At 37.8% G+C, this 24,024-nt stretch overlaps 1 protein-coding gene and 1 pseudogene across 1 annotated transcript; both read right to left on the reverse strand.

The window, feature by feature from the left end:
- Positions 1-2,105: 2,105 nt before the first annotated feature.
- On the reverse strand, positions 2,106-15,012 carry LOC142525985 (uncharacterized; annotated as a pseudogene).
- A 3,365-nt stretch (positions 15,013-18,377) lies between these two features.
- Positions 18,378-22,095, reverse strand: LOC142525986 (disease resistance protein RGA2-like). Its single transcript, XM_075630264.1, has 2 exons — positions 22,051-22,095; positions 18,378-21,550 (listed from the first exon to the last, which is right to left on the reverse strand). The coding sequence occupies exons 1-2, from the start codon at positions 22,093-22,095 to the stop codon at positions 18,521-18,523; spliced, it is 3,075 nt and encodes a 1,024-aa protein (XP_075486379.1). The 3' UTR covers positions 18,378-18,520.
- Positions 22,096-24,024: the final 1,929 nt, after the last annotated feature.

Consider the following 24,024-nt stretch of genomic DNA (forward strand, 5'->3'; position numbering starts at 1 on the left):
TGCCAAACCTCGAGATGAATCTCCGGTAATAACCTACCAAACTTAGAAAACTTCTTATCTCTTGGATGATTCTGGTCGTGCCCAATTCAACACTGCTTCGACCTTACTAGGATCCACTGATATCCCATCTTTGGATATAACATGGCCCAAGAAGACAACTCTGTCGAGCCAAAACTCGCACTTGTTCAACTCAGCATATAGTTGATGATTCCTTAAGGTTAGCAACACTATCTTTAAATGTTGTGTATGCTCTTTAAGGCTGCGAGAGTATACCAGTATGTCATCAATGAAGACAATGATGAATTTGTCAAGATACTCTTGGAATACTCGATTCATCAAATCCATAAATACTGCTGGAGCATTCGTCAAACCAAACGGCATCACTAGAAACTCTTATTGTGCATACCTTGTTCGAAATACAGTCTTAGGAATATCACGTTTATGAACTCGACCGTAAATTGATCTTCGAGTACACTGAAGTCCCTTGCAATTGATCGAACAAATCATCAATCAGTGGTAACAGATATTTATTCGCGACTGTTACTCTGTTCAACTGTCGATAATCTACGCAAAGCCGCATAGACCCATCTTTCTTTTAACGAATAACACTGGTGCTCCCCAAGAAGACACATTGGGTCTAATGTTCCCCTTGTCAAGAATATCTTGTAACTGTTGTTTCAACTCTTTCATCTCTGTTGGTTCCAATCTATAAGGCACTCTAGAGATAGGTCCGGTTCCTTGTACCAAATCTATCTCCGCTTCCACTTCTCCCTCTGGAGGGAATCCAGGAATTTCATGGGGGAAAACATCAGGTAATTCATCAATAACTGGAATATTCTTCACGTCGATTATATCCTTCGTTACATCCAGAGCATAAATGAGGTATCCCTCTCCTCCTTTTGCTAAAGCCAATTGTGCCTTTACAGAAACACTACTGGCATTGGAGGTCGAGCTACCTCACCAAAGAAAAACCAATTCTCGTCTCCTTCTGGACGAAACTGAACGAGACGTTGATGACAATCTACGGTCGCTCTATACTTAGTCAATAGGTCAATTCCCATAATACAATCGAAATATTCCATAGCCAATATCATCAAATTGGCAGACAAGTATTTTCTCTCAAACTCTAACAAACAATCTACTACAAGTCGCTTAGCTAAAACCTCTTGTCCAATAGGTGTAGATACCGACAATAAAACATCTAATGACATGTAGGGTAGTTTGTGTTTTTTAACAAACATTGATGCTTATGAATGAATGCGATGCCCAGTGCCAATTAATATATATGCAGTAATACCACATAAAATAAAATTACCTGCAATGACTCTCTCATTTTTCTCCTCAGCTTGCTCTTGGTTTAGAGCAAACACTTGCCCCTGAACTCGTGGGCATTGCTGAGATCCTTGTGATATCCCTCCACGACGAGAACCTTGAGCAGGAAAACCTTTCTGTTGCACAGTGGCCTCAGACTGTTTTCCATTATAAAACCCTACCATAGAACATCCGCCTTCACTCTGATCCCCAAAGTTAAGGCAATCCCTCTTCATGTGACCAAAACCACCACAATTGAAACAAACACTTGTCATTCCTCAACAATTCTCCATCTGGTGATTGCCTCCGTAGTGGCCACATATCAGCTTTTTCCCATCAAAGCTGTGCACTCCTCCAGAACCGGAAGAAGAAGAAGATATAGACTTCTTGAAAGACTGACCCCTCGGTCCCAACGAACTAGAACTTTTGCTAGCTTGCATAGCCTTCATCCTATCAATACTGATCTCGGATTGATGACAACGATTCACTAATCCTTCGTATGAAGTCGGATTGTCACAGACAGAAACTCGATCAAAAATCTCCTGGTTCAAACCATTCAAAAAATGAGAATATTTTGTTGTAGAATTCTCACTGATGTGAGAAGCGTATGACAACAGATCCGTAAAACGCTTTTGATAATCCTCGATGTTCGAATCTCCTTGCTTAATGGTCAATAATTACATCTCCTTCGCCTGACGAAGAGCTGGCGGAAAGTGATGATTGATGAAGGCCTCACGGAAATGTTTCCAACGAATCCGCCCATGCTGCTAAAATTGAATGGCAGAAACAGTTTTTCACCATTTCCGTGCTTTTCCTCGAATCATGAAATCGGCTACCTCCATATTCTCATCCTCGTCATAGTGCAGCACTTGAAAACATTGCTCCATGATATCGACCCAAGATTCAGCAACATCAGCACTCTCATCTCCTGTCAACGGTGGAGATCCAATCTTCATGAAATCCATAATTTTAACGCGGTTCCTACGTCTCCTTTCACCATGATCTCGGTGACGCCTTCCGTCACGATCTCTACGACGATGTCCTCATCGTCGCCATACCGGACATGTCCCACACTTCCGTGACTGCTTCCATCGCCTGACATCTGAAAGGAAACCAAAATCAACCTCTAAATCCTCGAAACAGAATTTCTAATGTCCCAAAAGCTTTGCATGCTCTGATACCACCAAATGTAGCGCCCTTACCCGAGCCACTACTAAACAGACTGATAAGCATACACAATTAAAACTTAATAACAACAATTAAATAGCGGAAACAAAATAACTTAATCATCTTACAACACAAACAAAAACAGAACAATAACAATAGTCTTAAACATTAATACAACCAAATCGAAAAACACAATCCTGCAAGAGAATACGATAACCAAATAAAACCTCCTCTAGATCACCACCGAAAATCCAACTGCTCTAGCCACTTCTCTGGCCGTCCGAACCGTCCCACCTAAGACCTATCCCATGGAATGGGGTGCCCAAGATGAAAACAAGGACATGAGCGACAATCGCCTAATACGAGAATGTAAGAGTATACAAACTGATATGATTCATGCGAAATGCAATATGCTCGGATATCAAAGATCGAGTCAAGAATCTCATGCTCAGTCTAGAGGCGCATGAGTGTGTAGTCTCTGATCTGCCCTAGGCATGTTTTGGCTTCCACAATCATCATCAAGACGTGGAACTACAATGTCCAAGTCATCAAAGTCCGTGGGCCCCGTCAAACACTGTAGCTCTCAATGCCCCATCGTCCGCAATACAAAATAGGGCTGATCCACCCCAACAAACGAGGTATATCTCAAAAGATATCAGGCTCAACATGATATGTCATGCATAATATCCCAAAACAGTAAAACATGTATCATGCAACATATAAAAATGCAGCATATAAGTGTGTATATTACGCTTGAATATCTCAGTCAGTACATCATGTACCTCACTAAACAATCTGACATAAAACTTACTCATCTGAACGTAGACAAAATCAACATAATGAAATCAATATCAAATCAGATCTTGATTTACCAAACATGCTTCAAAGTTCTTTCTAAAGGCTTTAGGATTATACCTGCGTTCATCGTCAGCCCGCTGATGACGTCTCGATCTGCATCTTAGCTCACCTACCTCTCCTCGAGTCGACACTAGATCCGAAACTTTCAGACACCAAACTGTCCTAGAAACCGGCTAGAAAATCAAAGGTATAAGGCTACAACTCTCTCTCAATGAAGCTGTGTAGGAAAAAAAAAGAATTCAGCTTCCATTTATAGGCTGAAATCAGACTAGTTCAGAAAATCCGAATCAATCTTATCTGTCACGTGTCAGAATCTCATTCGTCTAGTTGTATTACTCGGAATAATGTAATCTGAAGTTGATTGGGTTGTCCATTTTAAAATTTGGTGGATCCCAACAGGTTGACCTCGAATTATCAATTCATTAATAATGCTTAATTAACAACCATAATCATCTCTTAATAAATACTTCATTCAAAATAAGGATTCAGGTCATTACACAAGAATTTTCAAATTCTCTCCTCCCTTTACATCAAAGTCTTGGCCATCTCCATTGCTTTGAAGGAGAGTTCGACCGTCCCTTCTTGCTTCCATTCCGCGCTATCGTCCCTGTAACGTCTCCGTCTTTTGGAAATTCGAATACTACAGTCTCAATGCAAGAATTGCTTGGTATTACTAGTGCAATCCAAGCAAGGAACAAAGCTTCTGATCGTGGACCTAATTAGCCGATCAAAAGAAGATTAGTTCGTAGGGAATTACAAGAAGAACTATCTCCGTTCCGAAAGGAAATAGTTTGGAGTCCACCATTCTATACGCAAAGGTAAATCCTAAACGCCCTATGAATGGTTTATTAAACACACGATTCCCAAGCAAATATAATTTTAAACTTCCGCTGTGGCTTGGGTACGAGAACACGATGTCTCAATATTGGTATCAGAGCCAGTATTTCTCAATCATGTGTTTTTAAATCAAGTTGAATTTATTATTTTTAACCGCATAAGAAATTTTTCAGAAAAACGCCCCTCAAATTTATTTTTGAAAAACCAAATTTTAAAAAAATATTAATAAATGATGCTGAATATGATGAGGATGAGGAGGTTGAGCTGTCAGGCAAGGACAGCGGGTCCTTATGCTCGTTGTATCAGGTACGTGATCCCATGTTTTTCTTGGTTTATTACTGTATATTGGGGACAATGCACATACTTATGTTTTGGAGGTTTGTGAATTTTTTGGTTTGCTTGCTTGTTGAGTGAGAGTTGATTTTTCTTGTTGAGTTAGAGTTGATTAATTTGTTTGAGAACTGCATGAATAGTTACCTCCTGCACAGTAATTAAATTGTTTTAATTTCGTATGGAGTCTAGTCGAGTCAAAAAAATGAAAAAAGTGTGTCATTTTCATTTTTGCATATTAGAGTAGTTAGAAAAGAATCATGGATAAGTCATTGTGTGACCGATGATGAAAATGAAATTGTGGTGCTGAAGCATATATGTGTTCATGACAACTTGGGAGACACATATCTTTTGTACTGTCATGTTTGTTGATGTTATCGATGCTTAGAGACAATTTACATGCCTGTGATGCTAAAGAGACAATGGAGATCTTGATTTTTAGTGATTATCACATGACATTGACTAACAATTTTTCAAACACAGAGATGATCTAGGAATTTTTTTTTCAATATCTTTGGGCCTATTTTCATTGTTTATTATCGATTGTTAGCTCGTTGAGCTTCGAGCACGAGCGGAGTGAGATGCTTGAAATTTTTTATGTGCCTATCTCATAGATTGAATAGTGCATGTGATTAGTCTGTATGAGATAACTAATGGATTTAGGGTAATCTAGAACTGACTTGAATATTTTCGAGACGAAATACAGATAATATGTGACATAGGAATGATTTAGGCTATCTTTGGAACCGTTTGAGCCTTCGAGCCTAGCAAATAAACATGAAGTATCCCTAGTGTCCCATTTTAAGCCTACTAAAAAATCAAGTGGTGTGTGTAGAACCCGTAAACCAGTCTACGTATAAGTCATGCATAATTCTAGATTTTTAAAATTTAATTGACTTCATTGCATGATTATTTTAAAGGCATTTCTTTGAAGTTAATTATTTTATTATTTCATGCAGTAGTTTGATTTTTCAGTTATTTCAGTGAGGCCGGACTGGAGTTGAAGCTTTGAGATAGAATTTAAGATTCGAGAAATATTTCCAGAAGTTAATTTAGCTAGCAAGTAAGTTCATTTAAGTTAATAAGGAGGTTTGAGGATTTAATTTAAGTTACTTGAGGTGATTAAGAAATAAGCTCATTTAAGTTACTTAATTTAGGGATTAATTCACTAAATTAATTAAAGGATTAGTGAGGCTTTTAAGGGTTATAAATTTACTAGCTAGAAAACATTTTCCTTCCATTTATTAGATGAATTTTCGGCCACCCTTAGTAGATTGAGCAAGGATATGCCAACTCACCTTTGACCCTTTCTTTGTATTTAATTAGTAGGATAATCTCTTCATTTTTTTTTCTAGCACCATTTAATTAGTGATCAATCTTATCCTAGCCTTGTTGGACATGCAAAAATCGGCCACACTCCACACTTGTATCCCTCCAAAAATCATTTGATAACAAGCAAATTCAAATTTCAAAATGAGGGAGACTTGGTCTTGATTTGTCCCTTATATTTTGGCACCCATCTCCCTCACTCCCCTAACCATTTCCTCATCTCCCTAATCTCGAAAATCAGAGCCATTTCAGAGTAGAAAATCGTGACCCTCACAGCCTAGAACTAGAGAGAAAAAAATCGAGAGCAAGGAAACAAGAGAAGCGCTCCACCTCCTCCGCGCCGAGTCGTCGTATTCTTTTCGTTTTTATTTCAAACGAAAACCAAGGCATGTCTAGATTCTTTCAAACCTCAATCAAGTCCTATTATCATTATTTTTACATTACATGATCATCATTTCCATGCAAAAACCGAAACACACCAAGAATTTTCAGAAAAATATAACATGCAGATTTTTGGTTCTACCATGCTTCACGATTGGTATGTTTTGTTTCGATTTCAGGGATGGCTCGTTCCAGGGGCTCGAAGCTGCATATGAACATGTACTAGGACATGTTAGGGTCATGATAGAACGTTGGTTCCAGTCCCATACACAATAGAATTCGTCAATGACAGCACATCCCCCATGAGTGTCATATTGAGCTTCGAAAATTCAGTTTTGTTGTCCAAGTAAGGATCTGACCATGGCTGCCCTAGGGGCCTATAGCCCTGGTTGGATCACTCCCCTAGCATGTCTAAGACGTGACTAAGTCTCCCTTTTGGTGGCTCGGTCCATGGTTCATCGGTTTTTAAATCAAAAGCAAGAACAGCCCCCTCCCCTCTCGGCCCCTTCGGTTTTGACAGCACATGTACTTCAAGTTGGTTGGTTTGGTGTGGATCTTGGTTGGCCTATGGCCCTTAGCCACGGTTCATACCATGCCCCTAGATGTCTAGATCGTGCCATGGTCAATCAAATGGCCACTGGAACAACACGAGACAGCAATCAAAACAAAACACTACACACGCACGCATGAGGGCCCTCGGTAAGAACTTTCGGGTGGTTGCTGGAATGAGGCGAATTGTGGCTGGCCTAGGGCCCTTAGCCATGGTTCAAATCATTCCTTGGGACGTTGTGGAGAGGCTTTGGTCGGTGGTTCAAGCCCCAATGGCCAAAAGTCTCGTAAACGACGCGATGCAAGCAAGGTTGCAGCTGCTGGAAATTTACAGCAAGTTGCTGTGTCGGTTCGGAGGCTCGTTTGAGTTCTTGGTTGGCTTTTAGCCTGCGGCCTTGGACTGGACAGTGCGTCATCGAGTTAGGAAGGTCGTGTTTTTGACCGTTTGTGATTCGGATCATTTTTGAGGTCGTACGAGAATTTACGGTGCGATGTGCCAAATTGACTCTCGAAAGAGCGTTTCTTGTTTTGGGCTCCATTTCACCTAGATTCGACCTTCATCATTTTAGGAGCATTAGTTCATAATTTTAAGCGTATTTTGATCATGACTATACGTCGGTTCAGTGTTGGTTCGTGTTGGTTCGGAGTCATGATTAAATACGAAGTCGGTAGACGTAATTGTCGCATTTTCAAACGTAAATTGCATGGTTGGTCAAGTTTAAGCTATTGCATATTTTTCATGACAGTTAGGTTGCAGCGAGCCTGGGGATGATCCAATCCAATCCAGTTGGTAAAATTACAGGATTTTTCATTATGCCAGTTAATTATATTACGTGCATGAAAATAGAAAATACTTATTTTTGAGATTTATGCGATATTGCTTGTGGTCAATTCACTATTATGGGAGCATTATTTTATACGGTCGCCAGTGACCGATCAGTTCAGTTTGGTACCACCCGGTCGCCAGTGACCGGCCAGCTCAGTTCAGTTTTATACTCCCCGGTAGCCAGTTACCGATCAGTTCAGTTCAGTGCAGAGGCCACAGGCGTAGACCATAATCTCAACAGAAAATTTTTACCAGTTATTTCAGTACAGGGCTCCAAGGAGCAAATATTTTTACTATGATTTCAGTTCAGTTATGCACGTATTATAATTGCTCAGTACAAGTTATTTTCAGTATGCCTCATGACATGATATTTTATCCCATGCACATTTTACTTCAGTATTTACTCGTTACCTACGATATTTGCATGCTGAGTCTTTAGGCTCACTAGACTTGATTGTTGTAGGTACTGATGAGGCCAGGGCCGAGGGCGGGGACCAGTGAGCCAGCTTGGGTCGGCAGTAGTGGCACCCGAGGACCTCAGTTTCAGCATTTGCCATTTTTTTATGCTCAGACATTTTATCAGCTGTTAAATATTTTTAAATTGTTATTTTTGGCAAACTTTATTTTCTTCCGCTACTATATTTTTTTTAAAACATTGAACTTGATTCATCAGTTGATTTTATGGTTGAGGCACTCCATTTATTATAAAAGAAAAATTTTTAATTTTCCGCAAATTTTCAAGCAAGGATTTTCGGGCCTCGACAGTGTGTGTCAATGACATACAATTAGTCCTCACTTGTATCTATTCTATATCCCACAACTACTACCAAATGAAGCCCATACACTTACTATCCTACCTAATTTTGAGAGAAATAAGTGCATCGGTGTTGAAATGATTCAGCGACTCCTTGAAAAGAAAAGAAAAATAAATGTGTATAAAGGATTTGAAAAAGACAAAAAGAAGAAAAACAATGAAAAGAATGAATCAAAAGTGGTGAAAAAGAAAAATATTAGGAAATGAAGGATGTGAATGAGAAGAAAACAATAAGGGATGATGAATGAAATGAGAAAGAAAATGAGTAAAAATGATGAATTCTAATATTTTTGTCAAATTTTGATTTTCATACCCTTTATTATTGCCATGAGCCATAGCCTAACGTTGTAAGCCTACAAGACCTATTAACCTTGTCGCATTTATCCAATATACTAGTGGAGAAAAGTTGTTCAAGTCAAGCTTATGGTTACCTAAGAAAATGGTTAGTAAGTATGAAATTTAATCATTTACATGTAAACATCTCATTTTGACATCAATATTTGGTATAATTGTGTTGAATATCTAATGAGTCAAAAAATTACCAATAAAGCCCTTTGCGTTATGTATAAGTGAATTTTTATTTTAATGAAGTGTTGGTTGAACTAAAATCAAGATTTATTAATTTTATAAGGCGAGAGAGTGTTGTGAATTTATTTGAGTATTCGATTGGGTAAATGGAACATCGGCATATCACACACACACGTGACTCTTGAGTGATTGTGAATTACATGAAAATGGAATAGTCGGAGGCCAATATTAATGGTTGCATATCCATGTCTTATAGTCGTTAGCATTACTTGTTGATTGAGTTCCTATTCTAATTTTTATTTTTCTCGGGACTAGCAAAAGTTCAAGTTTGAGGGGTTTGATAAGTGCAAGAATTGCACTTAATTTATATGATAATCCATTTGAATTATGTTAGTTTCGGACATAATTACGCTTGGTATTTGTTATTTTTGTGTCGTGCAAGAGATAAACAACTATTTGATGGTTGATGACAATTAGAGATGTTTTTGAGCGTGAAATATTGATAGACAAGAGACGCATAACCAAGGATCATGCGCTGCAGCGCTAAGATTTCAGGGGCCAGAACAAGACACTGGCTTCGGCGCTAATGGTTGCGAAAGAAAACAAATGAGCTTGTGTTTATGGCCCGGAAAAGAAAAATAAAAATGACAATAGGGTTGCAGAGGAAGTGATATGGATCATCGTACGAACGAATAGCAGACATGATTAATTGGAATCGCGCCCTCGATTCAATAACGAACAAGGATCGATGTTGTGTTGTCCCGATCTTTTGAATCAAGTAATTGTGTGATATTCACCTCTAAAACTATTTAAAATTTAGCAACAAATAATCACAAGAGAATAATCGACACTCGAACGAACCTTCAAAGAACTCGTCTTTGACAATGCGCGTAAGAACGATCGACAAACGCCACAAAGTATGAACTTTGATAAGTTTGATTTTTTAACAAAGCAAAAGCTTTAATTGTTTGAGAGAAAAACTCAAGAACAATGTATTCTAATCAATAAAAATCTGAATTGTATCTCAATTTTCGTCCCTAATATCTATCTTTACATATCAAAAGGATATCAATATCTAGTTACCAAACAAATTAAAACTCTAAAGAAGGAAAAAATTCTCGCCAAATCATAAAGGACACGGACCCCGTGTAGAGGTTCGGAAGGGGCTCCTGTAGACACTGTCTTCGCGGAAAATATAGGACACGGACCCCGTGTACAGGTCCGTGCTCGGGTCCGTTTAGGCACTGAATTTCTTCATTCTCGGGTGTAATGGACACGAACACCGTGTACAGGTCCGTGTAGCCTCGGTCGTTCAAAAAGATGCTTGATTAATGTTCCTTTGGCTCCCAAACATACTCACATGCATCACGAGCCCTTCTTCCTTGATCATCACTCCTTGTAGTGCCTCTTTGAATTTCTTTAGTGGTGCTCTTGTGATTGGTCCCTCCGGCAACTCTAAAGGATCCCATGCTTTCCTTGGAGCTTGACCATCCGTGTTCGCATCATCCTCCCCTTCTTGAAAAGGATTTGTCCTCAAATCTCGTTCATCACCTACATCAAACAACGACAAATCACTAACATTAAAATTTGAACTCACGTTGTACTCACCTGGTAGATCGAGTTTGTAGGCATTGTCATTGATCCTTTCTAGAACTTGAAATGGTCCATCACCCCTAGGTAATATCTTCGAACGTCGCTTCTCAGGCAACCTTTCCTTCCTCAAGTGTAGCCACACCCAATCACTTTTCTCAAAGACCACCTTCTTCTTCCCCTTGTTGGTTTTCTTTGTGTATTGTGCGTTCTTCTTTTCAATATTAGCCTTGACCTTTTCATGCAAACTCCTAACAAATTCAGCTTTCTTCTTTCCATCCATATTTAACCTTTCACTCACATGTAAAGACATCAAATCTAATGGAGTTAAAGGATTAAAATCATACACAATCTCGAATGGCGAATAAATAGTAGTAGAATGCATGCAACGATTATAAGCAAACTCAACAAATGGCAAATAATCTTCCCAATTCCTTAAGTTCTTTTTGATTATAGTACGCAAAAGTGTTCCTAAAGTTCTATTAACAACTTAAGTTTGTCCATCCGTTTGAGGATGACAAGTTGTAGAAAACAACAATTTTGAGCCCACAATGTTTTCCAAAAGTAACTCAAAAACTTAACATCACGGTCAGAAACAATAGTCTTAGGCATGACATGCAACCTAACGACTTCTCTAAAGAATAAGTCTGCAATTTTAGAAGCATCATCAGTTTTATGACAAGCTATAAAATGTGCCATTTTAGAAAATCTATCCACAACAACAAATATAGAATCCCTCCCCTTCTTTGTCGTAAACAATCCCAAAACAAAGTCCATAGAAATATCAACCCAAGGTTCACTAGGGACGGGAAGTGGCGTATACAATCCATGTGGTTGTGTCCTAGACTTAGCTTGTCTACAATTTATGCACTTATCACACACACGCTCAACATCACGTTTCATATGTAGCCAATAAAAATGTTCGTGCAAAGCACTCAAGGTTTTTGCCACACCAAAGTGTCCCAACAAACCACCCCCATGTGCCTCCCTAACAAGTAATTCACGAATTGAAGATTTAGGAATGCACAACCTATCTTTATATAACAAACCATGATGCAAATAAAATTTATCATGTGGACCATGCATACATGTTTCAAATACACCCTTAAAGTCCTCATCTAGCACATATAATTCTTTCACATGCTCAAACTCCAAAATTTTAGATTCTAAGGTAGAGACTAGTACGTACCTTCGTGATAGTGCGTCGGCCATTAAATTTTCCTTACCTTGTTTGTACTTGATGATGTAGGGAAATGTCTCTATGAACGCCACCCACTTGGCGTGCCACTTGTTCAGCTTCTGTTGCCCCTTAAGGTGTTTAAGGATTCATGATCCGTATGAATCACAAACTCCCTAGGCCTGAAGTAATGCTGCCACATCTCTAGAGTCCTTACAAACGCGTACAACTCCTTGTCATACGTGGGATAGTTCAAGGTGGCTCCATTGAGCTTCTCACTAAAGTACGCTACTGGCCTTCCTCCCTGCATCAACACTCTGCCAATACCTACACCTGAAGCATCACATTCAATTTCAAAAATGTTAGAAAAAAAAGATAAAACAAGTAAAGGAGCATTAATTAACTTTTGCTTAATAAGATTAAAAGACTTCTCTTGCTCCTCGCCCCAATGGAATGGAACGTTCTTCTTAATTACTACCGTCATTGGCGCTGCCAACGTGCTAAAATCTTTTACAAACCTCCTATAGAAGCTTGCAAGACCATGAAAACTTCGGACTTGACCAACAGTAGTAGGCGTTGGCCAATCTCGAATAGCACTTATCTTGTCCTCATCAACTTGTATCCCCTGTGAACTTACAACGAAACCAAGAGAGATAAGTTTGTTTGTACAAAAATCACATTTCTTTAGATTAGCGTATAAATTTTCATCTCGCAGTGTGATTAGCACAAGTTTCAAATGTTCAACATGCTCTTCCAGGTTTTGGCTATACACAAGGATATCATCAAAATAAACCACAACAAATTTCCCTATGTAAGCACGCAAGACATGATTCATCAACCTCATAAAGGTACTAGGAGCATTAGTTAAGCCAAAAGGCAGGACCATCAACTCATATAACCCATATTTGGTTTTAAAAGCATTTTTCCACTCATCACCTTCCCTCATCCTAATTTGGTGATAACCACTCTTCAAATCAATTTTGCTAAAGACACAAGCACCATGCAATTCATCCAACATATCATCTATTCTAGGTATGGGATGCCTGTACTTAATGGTTATGTTATTGATTGCTCTACAATCTACACACATACGCCATGAGCCATTTTTCTTAGGAACTAGTAAAACAGGCACAACACAAGGAGACATGGACTCACGCACAAAACCTCTATCTAAAAACTCACTTACCTGTCGTTGAAGCTCCTTAGTCTCCTTCGGATTTGTCCTATACGCTGGACGATTTGGCTATGAACTCCCAGGCACGAAATCGATTTGGTGCTCGATTCCCCTCAATGGTGGTAAGCCTTGAGGTAACTCTTCCAGAAATACATCTTCAAATTCCTGCAAAGTGAAACAAAATTGCTCGGAAGGGACTCGGCTATATCACTTGTGTTAAGGAGAATCTCTTTATAAACAATCAACACAAGTGATTCATGTGTGTGCATCAATTGCTTCAACTCACTCTTTTGAGCCATATATGTTTTCTTTTTGGCCTCTTTCCTCTCATTTTCTTTTCCCTCATTTTCTTTCCTCTCTTTTTTCTTTTGTATGGCTATCTCACCTTTTCTATCACTCTTTTTTTCAGCCATCTCATTTTTATTTTCAAAGGCCACCTCACTTTTTAGTTCACTCTTTTTTTGCGGCCTCATCTCTTTTCTTTTTTTTCAATTGGTCCTCCAACACTTGCTTTGGGGACAATGGAAGTAAAACAAAAGATTCCTTCTTGAGAACAAAGGAATACCTATTCCTAAACCCATCATGCGTCACCCGCCTATCGTATTGCCACGTTCTACCCAACAAGATATGACAAGCATGCATTGGCACTACATCACATAAGACCTCATCAATGTACTTCCCAATAGAAAAAGACACCAACACTTGTTTGTTCACCTTCACCTCCGCACAATCATTCAACCATTGAAACCTATATGGTTGATGATGCTTTAACGTAGGTAATCATAACTTTTCTACCATCTCACTACTGGCCACATTGGTGCAACTTCCCTCATCTATGATAAGATTGCAAACCCTGCTATTCACAAAACATCTAGTATGGAACAAGTTTTCCTTTTGATTAGTCTACTCCTCCTTGAGTTGGGCGCTCATGATCCGCCTAGTCACTAGTGCTTCACCTACAACCGCCCCATATCCCTCATCAGGATCTTCTAACGCAGGCATCTCATCATCATCACCCTCGTCATCACCCTCACTTTGAGAATCATATTCACCATAGTCATTCAAAATCATCACCCTCTTATTAGGACATTGGCTAGCAATATGACCCAACCCTTGACACCTAAAGCATTTAGTATCTCTAGAACGATTAAGAGGAATTTCAGATTTACCTTGCACTCCTTGCTTAGGCATTTCTTGCTTGGTCTCAATCTTGGGTTTGGTCACCAATTTACTTTCATCACGTTTTGCCCCATTTGGTCGCCAAGAAGATGATGAACTCTCAGTTTGATTGGTGCAGCCAACTCCTCGCCTCTTGAGTTGTTGCTCCACTTGTATGGCCATTTGCATCATCTCGTCTAGATCCAAGTAGTGCCTAAGCTCCACTTGATCATGTATCTCCCTGTTCAAATCACAAAGAAAATGTGTCATCGTCGCCTCACTATCCTCCTCGATATTTGCCCTAATCATGACTACTTCCATCTCCTTATAGTAACACTCTTGACCCCTTGCCTCAAAGTTTGTAGCCTCTTAAACATCTCCCTATAGTAGTGATTGGGCACAAACCTCTTCCTCATGACCCTCTTCATCTCATCCCAAGTTTCAATGAGTCTCTCATTATACCTCCTCCTAGTGGTCACTAGTTGATCCCACCAAATGAGAGCATAGTCTAGAAATTCAACCACCGCCAACCTAACATTCTTTTGTTCGGAGTAGTGGTGGCATTCAAACACAAACTCTACCCTCTTTTCTCATTCTAAATATGCCTCCGGGTCAGATTTCCCATGGAAGGATGGAATTTCCATCTTAATACTACCCATGTTACCATCATCTCTATTCCCATCAAATCTACCTCGTACAGCTTCTCTTCTTCCTCTCCCAAATCCTTTACCTATTCCATTCCTACCCCAATTCTCATTTTGGCTCTGCTCTTCTCCTCCCAAATCATATTCTTCCTCTTCTCCTCCTCTACCCAAATCTTTGGACTTAGATTTATCTCCACTAGTACTAACTTCAAGCCTACTCATCCTCACATGTAATGATTCCAATTCAACCCTCATCATCCTAGTGAAATGCCCAAACAACGCCTCCATTTCGATTTTAGACAACCCTTGGTTTGAATTATCTCCTACCTCCCTCTCCATTTTACTTTCAGATTTGTACATGCAACAAAACGTTAGTAGAAAACAAAAGGTATTCCTCATCCAAATGCTCACGATCACTCCAAAGAAAAGTCGCTCGTCACTTCTCTCTCTATATATATTTTTTTGCTCACAACAAATACTCACTGTTCACTCCAAAGAAATTATGCTCGCACTCAAAGTGTTTCACTCGAATTTGATAGTTTTCTCGAAAGGGTGCTCAAGCTTTGTATTTGTGTATATCAAACAATCAAGTTCAACTTGTGAACAATTGCGATCGACTCACTTAGACTGCGTAGACAAGAAATTTGAATATATATATAAAAAAAAATTTGACTGTGAGAGGCAATTGAATATGACTTTCTAAAGGAAATAGAACAAGATACTCAAAAGAAACAATGGTGAATTTTCGGTTTTTTTTATTTTTTATTTTTTTTTTGCTCTTGCACAAGGATTGTGCACTCGAAAATTACCAAGAAAAAGTAATCATAAATTTTTCGAGAATCATAGATTCACGAAAAATACGAAGAACGATAAAACGAAAACAGATCTGGAGACGAACGAAGAGATAACATAGATCTGAAGATTTACGAACAAGATAACTTACTTGAATTCAATGAACCTAAGCTCTGACACCAAATGATATGGATCCTCGTACGAACGAATAGCAGACACGATTAATTGGAATCGCGCCCTCGATTCAGTAACGAACAAGGATCGATGTTGTGTTGTCCCGACCTTTTGAATCAAGTAATTGTGTGATATTCACTTCTAAAACTATTAAAATTTTAGCAAAAAATAATCACAAGAGAACAATCGACACTCGAACGAACCTTCAAAGAACTCGTCTTTGACAATCCGCGTAAGAACGATCGACAAACGCCACAAAGTATGAACTTTGATTAGTTTGATTTTTTAACAAAACAAAAGCTTTAATTGTTTGAGAGAAAAACTCAAGAACAATGTATTCTAATCAATAAAAATCTGAATTGTATCTCAATTTTCGTCCCTAATATCTTTACATATCAAAAGGATATCAATATCAAGTTACCAAACAAATTAAAACTCTAAAGACGGAAAAAATTCTCGCCAAATCGTAAAGGACACGGACCCCGTGTAGAGGTCCGAAAGGGGTTCCATGTAGACATTGTCTTCGCGGAAAATATAGGACACGGACCCCGTGTACAGGTCCGTGCTCGGGTCCGTGTAGGCACTGGATTTCTTCATTCTCGGGTGTAATGGACACGGACCCCGTGTATAGGTCCGTGTACAGGTCCGTGTAGCCTCGGTCGTTCAAAAAGATGCTTGAATAATGTTCCTTTGGCCCCCAAACCTACTCCCATGCATCACGAGCCCTTCTTCCTTGATCATCACTCCTTGTAGTGCCTCTTTGAACTTCTTTAGTCGTCCTCTCGTGATTGGTCCCTTCGTCAACTCTAAAGGATCACATGCTTTCCTTAGAGCTTGACCACCCGTGTTCGTATCAGGAAGACGACCGTTTTTGGGAGAAAAACGCAGCGAGAGACGCAGAGCACACGTGGGAGACGATATGGAGCTGAAGACATCATCACGAAGACAAAGAACGACGGATATGAGGACAGAGACGCCAATTATGATTTTTCATCTAATCTTTCGCCTTTTTCATTTCTTGTGTCGAGATGTCTAGACTTTCAAACTTGCGTTGTTTTAGTATAGATTTCACCATGAACTAATTTTCCATTCTAGAGGATGATGTAGCTTTGTTGATATGATAATTTTTACACGGTTGTTTATCTAATTGAATTCCTTCCTATTTAAATGTGTTTTCTAGTTTTGTTTGACTCCAATACACTGGCCATAATTTTTTTGCTATTTCTACAACTCGGGAGATAGACTAGATTTATAGATCATTAGTAACACATCGTTAAATGTGTATTGTGTTTGGAAGGCATATAACTTTAGCGAGACTTAAGAAAGAACATCGTTTGCATATATCATCTAAACTTATATTCTTATTAATAATTTTTGGATGGAAATTTGAATGATACAATTTATTCTTCACTTGAGAAATGGGAAATAAAATAATTAAGTTTTCTTGGCTATTAAATAATTGGAATTCATGAATATAAATTCCACCGGGAATAATTACCGTGGAAACTTATTGAAATCACTCCGCTAGACACCTTCTCTCATTGATTTTCTCTCAATTCGGTGATTTGATTCAATTATTTATTTTTCATTAAGTTGTTTTCAGTAAATTCAACCTCTATTGATTATTCTAGATAAAATCGTGACTCTTTTAATTACAAGCACTTATATATTTATATTTATACACTTCTCGTGGGAACGACTCTCATATATTAAAACTTGACAACCGTGCGCTTGCGAGCAGTAAATACGCTACAGGCACACTTGTCCTTAGTAAGCTGGCTTGTTTTAAAAGTATGTATTCGATTATGGCTTTGTTCGTATTTTAAATTTCGTTCAAGCACCGTTGTTCTGCTTCTACGCTCTTCTTGATATGATTATCGTTCGTTTTGGCACTATGAGGATTCAACTGGATATGGGTGGGAATCCAAATATACGATAATTTTATGACCCCTTACACATAGTAATTGTAACCGTTATATGGCAACGCCCCTTTAGAGGAGTAAAATTAGGAATTGCTATCACTAAACCATGGAAATGAGAGGTATCTCAGTGCCTAGGCCGAATTATGCTTATGTTTTGCTTATGATATATGCTATACAAATTATGTTATGCATGATATGCTGTTTCTTTTGAAAATAACGTATGTTTGTTATGTATGTACTTGAGCGGCTCCCGCTTGCTGAGTATTTCTTAAAATACGCACCCCTTACTCTATCATCCCCAAATAAGTTCGAAGACCAAGTAGAGGAAGATGAACAAGACTTGTTTTGTGGCTAGTGATAGATTACTCAAGATGTTTGATTTAGTTTATGTTCTTTTTTTTAATTAATTTCATTTAAAGTTGTAAATTCTTCCACATATTTTTATTATTTTAAAAATTTACATTGTAAAGACGATTTTTATGGTATTTATTTTGTAAAGTGGTTTTTGGTTAAATTGCGTACTACGAGACTTATTGTTTTCGAATTTTATTTGAAAACAACGGCGATTACACTGGCTTGGACGCGGGGCATGACAATCTCGCTCAGAATCCTTATGCTCTAATTTAATGGTTTTGTCCACCAATCAAATTTAAAACTAAAAGTAAATGTTTTTGAAACTCAATATTATAATTCACAATTGAACCGATTAAGATAATTGATTCATATAATGGAATGATATTTCCATTGGTATAAGGCATTTTGGGTAAAAGTCCAAAAACAAATCCATGATGATTTATACTAGACAATATCATATCATTGTTGAGATATCTATACGTGTAAGCGTGCTCCATTGTACAACAAGTAGTATCAGAGTCACGGTCTAGATCGTGGTATGTTCTCATATACTTATATGGTAAAATCCGTTATAAACTCCAGAGGTGGGTGATGCTCTCGATATTTCATGTAAGACGTGCGCCCCATCGCCTTCCACCATATGGCAATGACGTCGAGTTACCAGAGTCATAATGACTAAATGTTGACAATGACTGAAGATTCCCGGTGCCATCTGACAATGAAGTCAAGTTAACACAACCAGAAAGATCAAATGTTGACAATGACCGAAGATTCCCGATCAAGTCAGGTAAGGAACATAAGCCTAAACAAGACACTATCCTCAACGTTGTAAGGGCACTCAATTGTTGAATGCTCTCTGGCAAACATTTGAGCTCTGGACATTCGCTTATCACCAATTCTTGAAGGCTAGTGACGACTCTTTGTAGCGGCCCAGATAATGGATCCACTTTATCGCAACATATGAATGATAATGATCTCAGGGAAGGCATGTTTCCCAAAATAGCTGCAGGAAATAATCCAAGACTATCGCACTCATAGAATCGTAATTCCTCTAGAGAATTGAAAAGAACATGTGGAAAAGGCAACCCGATTAATTTAGGGCATGTGTCTATGTCTAGATATCGTAAGCGAAGAAAACTCTCATGTGAATTTGGTATAATCCATTCCTCCAAGTTAGGCATTTCCGATAAACTGAGCTTTGTCAGTGCAACAAATGAACTTCTTCCATCGCCACACCATTCACCACCCAATCTTCTTATAGAATCCAAAGTAACAAGTTTAAGAACCTTCAGAGCGGGCAGTTTCCCGAGGGCTGGAAGGTGTTCGCATTTTTCACAGATTTCCAAAGTGATTTCACGTAGATTAATAAAAGCTGGAGAAGACATCCAATTTGGGAACCTCGAACCTTGATATGACGAAATGCAGATCTGCTCTAGATTATGATGGGGTTGGACATCCTCCAGAGTTACTTCGAAATGTTCCATGGAGATCTTGTTCGCCCTACTTGTCCAAGATAAATTCAAAGAGACCAGGTTCCGCTTCGTAATCATGTTGGCAGCTTTCACGACTTTTAGGTTTCTCACATTTTCAAGTCCTCTTATGCTCAACTCCCCTCCAAGATTTAATTCCTTCAGCTGGCTGATTTGGTGTGCTGAGTCTTCACCCACAATGAAAACGCTTAGTCTTTGCAGGGAAGTTAACTCTCCGATTCCAGGTGGCGTGCAGATAAGTGAATCATGGTTTTCAATTTCCACGAACCAAAGATTTTTCATGTATTTCAAACCTTCAGGTAACTTGCGAAGCCAATCTGTTTTTGTAAGTTTCAAGGTCTGCAGGTTGTGGAGACGAGTGATGGATTCAGGTAGCGTCGTGAGCTCACTGCACGACATTGAAAGGAACCTAAGATGTTCCCATTTGTGAACAAACTTTCGTAATTCCTTTGCCGTGCAATATCTCATGTCCAACACTCTTAAATGTTGTTGGTTTGAGAGAAAGGAGGATAAAAATTTAAAAGAAATCGAATAAGCCAGTTGAATAAGCGAGTGCAAAGTATCCACGTTCAGTGGTTGGAGCTTATCCTTTTTCATTTCAATCATCTCAAGTGATTTGAAGTCGCCTGACAAGTGACGAACTCTCGGCGGAATTTTGTGCACATTGCCATCAACCAAGCTATAAGTTTCTTGTCTCATGACAGATTCTGCCAAATCATGCATTAGATCATGCATTTTACATTTCATTTTCCCTTTCTTGTATGTCTCGACATCTTGCAAAAAGGATCTCCAAACCAATTCTTTAAAGATGAACTGGCCAATGAGATACAAGTCCTTTTGGCCTTCTTCGTGAAGGAAGCCATTTGCCATCCATAGTTGTATTAGCTCGTCCCTATCCATCCAATAATCCTTGGGAAATACGCAACAATAAGAGAAACATTGCCTCATTTGTGGAGATAAATTGTCATAACTCAACATCAATACAGGAAGGATTTCGTTTCCATGATCCGGTTGATTCCATGTTTCACTTTCTTTAACTGCCAACCATTCGCTTTCGTGGCTTTTAAATCGCATGAAGCTCCCTAGAGCCTTTATCGCCAAAGGCACACCCCCACATTTCTTCACTATCTCCCCGCCGATTCCGACTAGGTTTTCATCTTCTGTTCCACGTGAAAATGCTCTTCTCTTGAATAAAGACCAAGAATCGGCATCTGATAAATATCCAATTCGGTGTGACATGGTTTCATCTGTAGCCATCGTTTGAGCAATGTTTTCATTTCGAGTTGTTACCATAACCCCACTGCCTTTTGACCCACATCTTAACGCTTCTTTAAGAGGATCCCACAGACCTTGGTTTTCATTCCAAACATCGTCCAGAACTAGTAAAAACTTCTTCCCCCTCAACTTTTCTTGAAGAAGACACAGCAATGGATCCAACTCAGTGACACTACATCCACCTCGTTGTACAGATTCTAAAATTGCTTTAATCAGCCTCTGCAAGCTGAAATCGACCGAGACACAAACCCAGATTCGCAAATCAAAATGCTTCTCCACCCTTTCATCATTATATGCCAGTTGGGTAAGTGTGGTTTTCCCGATCCCTCCCATTCCCCACACAGCACAGACAGAAAGATCATCTTGATCAGTGAGCAGTTTCTGGACTAACATTTCCCTCTCCTCATCTCTTCCGAAAATCTCCAATTCGTTCACCAATGAACTAGTCAGTCGGCTCTCTACAACTCCAACTTGATTGTTCATAACACCCTCCCTCAAATGGAATGTAAGTCTCTCAACCGCTAAAGCATCTAATCTTCCCCTTGTGTCCTTCACTTTTCTTGCTATTTTAATATGAAATAACAACGGATTTCTTTTCGAGAAAAAAGAAGTTAGTGTAGTTAGATATCCAAGCTTACCTCTTTCAGAAATCCATCTTCGTCTGAGGCCAGCCGTAGCGATCTGGTCCAGTACATCATCAGCATCGTATGCAGCATCCTTGAGCTTTCGCAACCAGTTGTGCAGCACCTCGTTGTTTCTTTGCTTGACTTCAGCGTCTTGAAGCACAAGTTGGATTGTTCTAAAAACATTTTCAAGTCTCTCGAGCTCATCCTTTAACAAATAAATTATTGTGTTTCTTGTGTTTTTCCACTATTTATACAAAATTTATCACTTTTGTTGCTTTCTCGATTGTGTTTCTTCTCTCTTCAATATTACAACCTCTCCAACTCGTTTTACCTTAATAATGAAAAAAAATCACTGTTTTTTTATTTAAAAAAAACTAATTTTGTACCTGTAATATACAAAATTGATATTTTGAAAGTTAAACAAGAACTTGATTCTGATTTTTTTGTTGAAGATTTAAGTGGGATTTCAAAATTAGACTTGTTAATTTCTTATATATGCATCTAAATAGTTTATGCTCTATTTTTTTGTGTTTAACTTTTGAAGACATTCACGAGACAATATTATTTTGATAAACCTATTTTCTCGTCACATATTATTTGATAGGCACAAAATGATAAAATGTTATTTTGCTAAAAAAAAACCCGAACCCGAACCCGACCTTATCGGGTACCCGAAAAGGCGGGTATTGTCCAGAATCGGATCGGGTTCGGGTAATGAAAATGCTACCCGAAAAAATCGGGTACCCGATCAGAACTACCCGAAACCCGAAAAACCCGACCCGTATCCATCACTAGAGGTGACACTCATCTATCGGATGTGATGAACATATCCAAATTTTACATCCAACGTATTAATCTCATCTCATTGATGAATATAGAAAACGATACGATTGAAGACAATATATCAAAATTATATATATAATATATTAGCGAAAAATTAAAATGTAGTGAATGGAATATTGGGGCCCGCTGTTGGCCAATAATAAATTTTCATCCTTATCCATTGTGTAGCACGCCAAACTGGAATGTAATCCAATTTATTGAGATCGTCTTGAATTCCCAAATTAAATTTTAATTATTTTCATTTTATCGAGTGAATACTATATTTAATTAGTGAGTACGTAGGTAATAATAATAATAATAATAATAATAATAATAATAATAATTTTTATACTCCATTCCACTTTGAATAAGAAGTTTTTGAAAAAATATGTATTTTTTGTTTTTAACTCTAACATAAAAATCTATCGTAGTTCAAAATAAATAAATTTTGATAATTTTACTAAAAAAATGATAATTACATAGAAATATGGGAAACTGCACTTGCATCTGTTTTTTAGTGGGTATCATGTGAGATCGTCTCACGGATCTTAATCTGTGAGACGGGTCAACCCTACCGATATTCACTATAGAAAGTAATACTCTTAGCATAAAAAGTAATACTTTTTCATAGATTACCCTAATAATAGATCCGTCTCACAAATACGACCCGTGAGACCGTCTCACACAAGTTTTTGCCATTTTTTTTTAAGATCTCACAGCTAGAAATTCTTAATTCTAGTTGGCTACTTGAAAAGCCTACAACAAATCAATCTATCCTCTTTTCTCTTTTTTTCTTTTTTGGGAGTTATATCATCAATACATGGTACTATTCATACTGACATACTCTCATTTAAATTGTTTTACAATAATTAATAAAATAAAGTGAAAATTCTGTAAATTAATAAAGTTGGAATCAAGAAATTTTATTAATTTAGAGATTATTAATTAATCCATAAGTTAATAATTTATTTGTTTGATAGAGAATTTTTTCAGTTTATAAATTTAATTTCATAACAAATCATTATGTTTCACTAATGGATCATATTTTTTGAATTAATATAAAATAAAGCTTATTATGTGTATTATATAATTATAAAAATAAGTAAATGATATTGATTTATTTTTATAATCAAATAATATTATATTGTATTGACTAATAAAATAAAATTCACCATTTAATGCGAGTACAAGTACTTCTATAATCAGTTAGGCAAAAACTTGTGTGAGACGATATCACAGATCGTATTTTGTGAGACGAATCTTTTATTTGGATCATCCATGAAAAAGTATTACTTTTTATGCTAATAGTATTATTTTTTATTGTGAATATCGGTTGGGTTGACCTGTCTCACAGATAAAGATTCGTGAGACCGTCTCACAAGAAACTTACTCAAACAGTTATGCGAAAAGAAGCACTCGTAAGAACAACAATTCTTCACAATTTTGTGTTGCAATTTGAGAACAAATATCCAAGATTTTGAATATAATGAAAAAAAAAAGTTAAATATATAAAACAATCAAACTAGATTTAAATTTCAATGAAAAAAACAATATTATTATCATGTTTTAAAGGATTATTAATTTATGAAATTGGCAGTCGGACTTCTCATATATTTTAAACTATAACTCTGTCTTTAATCCAAAATTTTATTTTAAAGCACGTCTGAAAAAAATAAAGTAACTTTAAATCAAATGTAAAATGCATCTCAGTACATAGATGTGCCAAGTAATATTTCAAATCATTTTATTATTGAATATCATATTTGATGATGCCCCGAGATATCCCGGGTCATAGATAATATCCATGGTTAATGCCCGGGTCAGGAGAATAAAATGTTCTGACCATACCAATAAAGTAATCGGACGGATCGGCACCCGAGTCATGAAATTACCCGG

Source organism: Primulina tabacum, chromosome 15 (genome assembly GCF_025594145.1).
Source record: "Primulina tabacum isolate GXHZ01 chromosome 15, ASM2559414v2, whole genome shotgun sequence".
In the NCBI taxonomy this organism is placed as follows: Eukaryota; Viridiplantae; Streptophyta; class Magnoliopsida; order Lamiales; family Gesneriaceae; genus Primulina; species Primulina tabacum.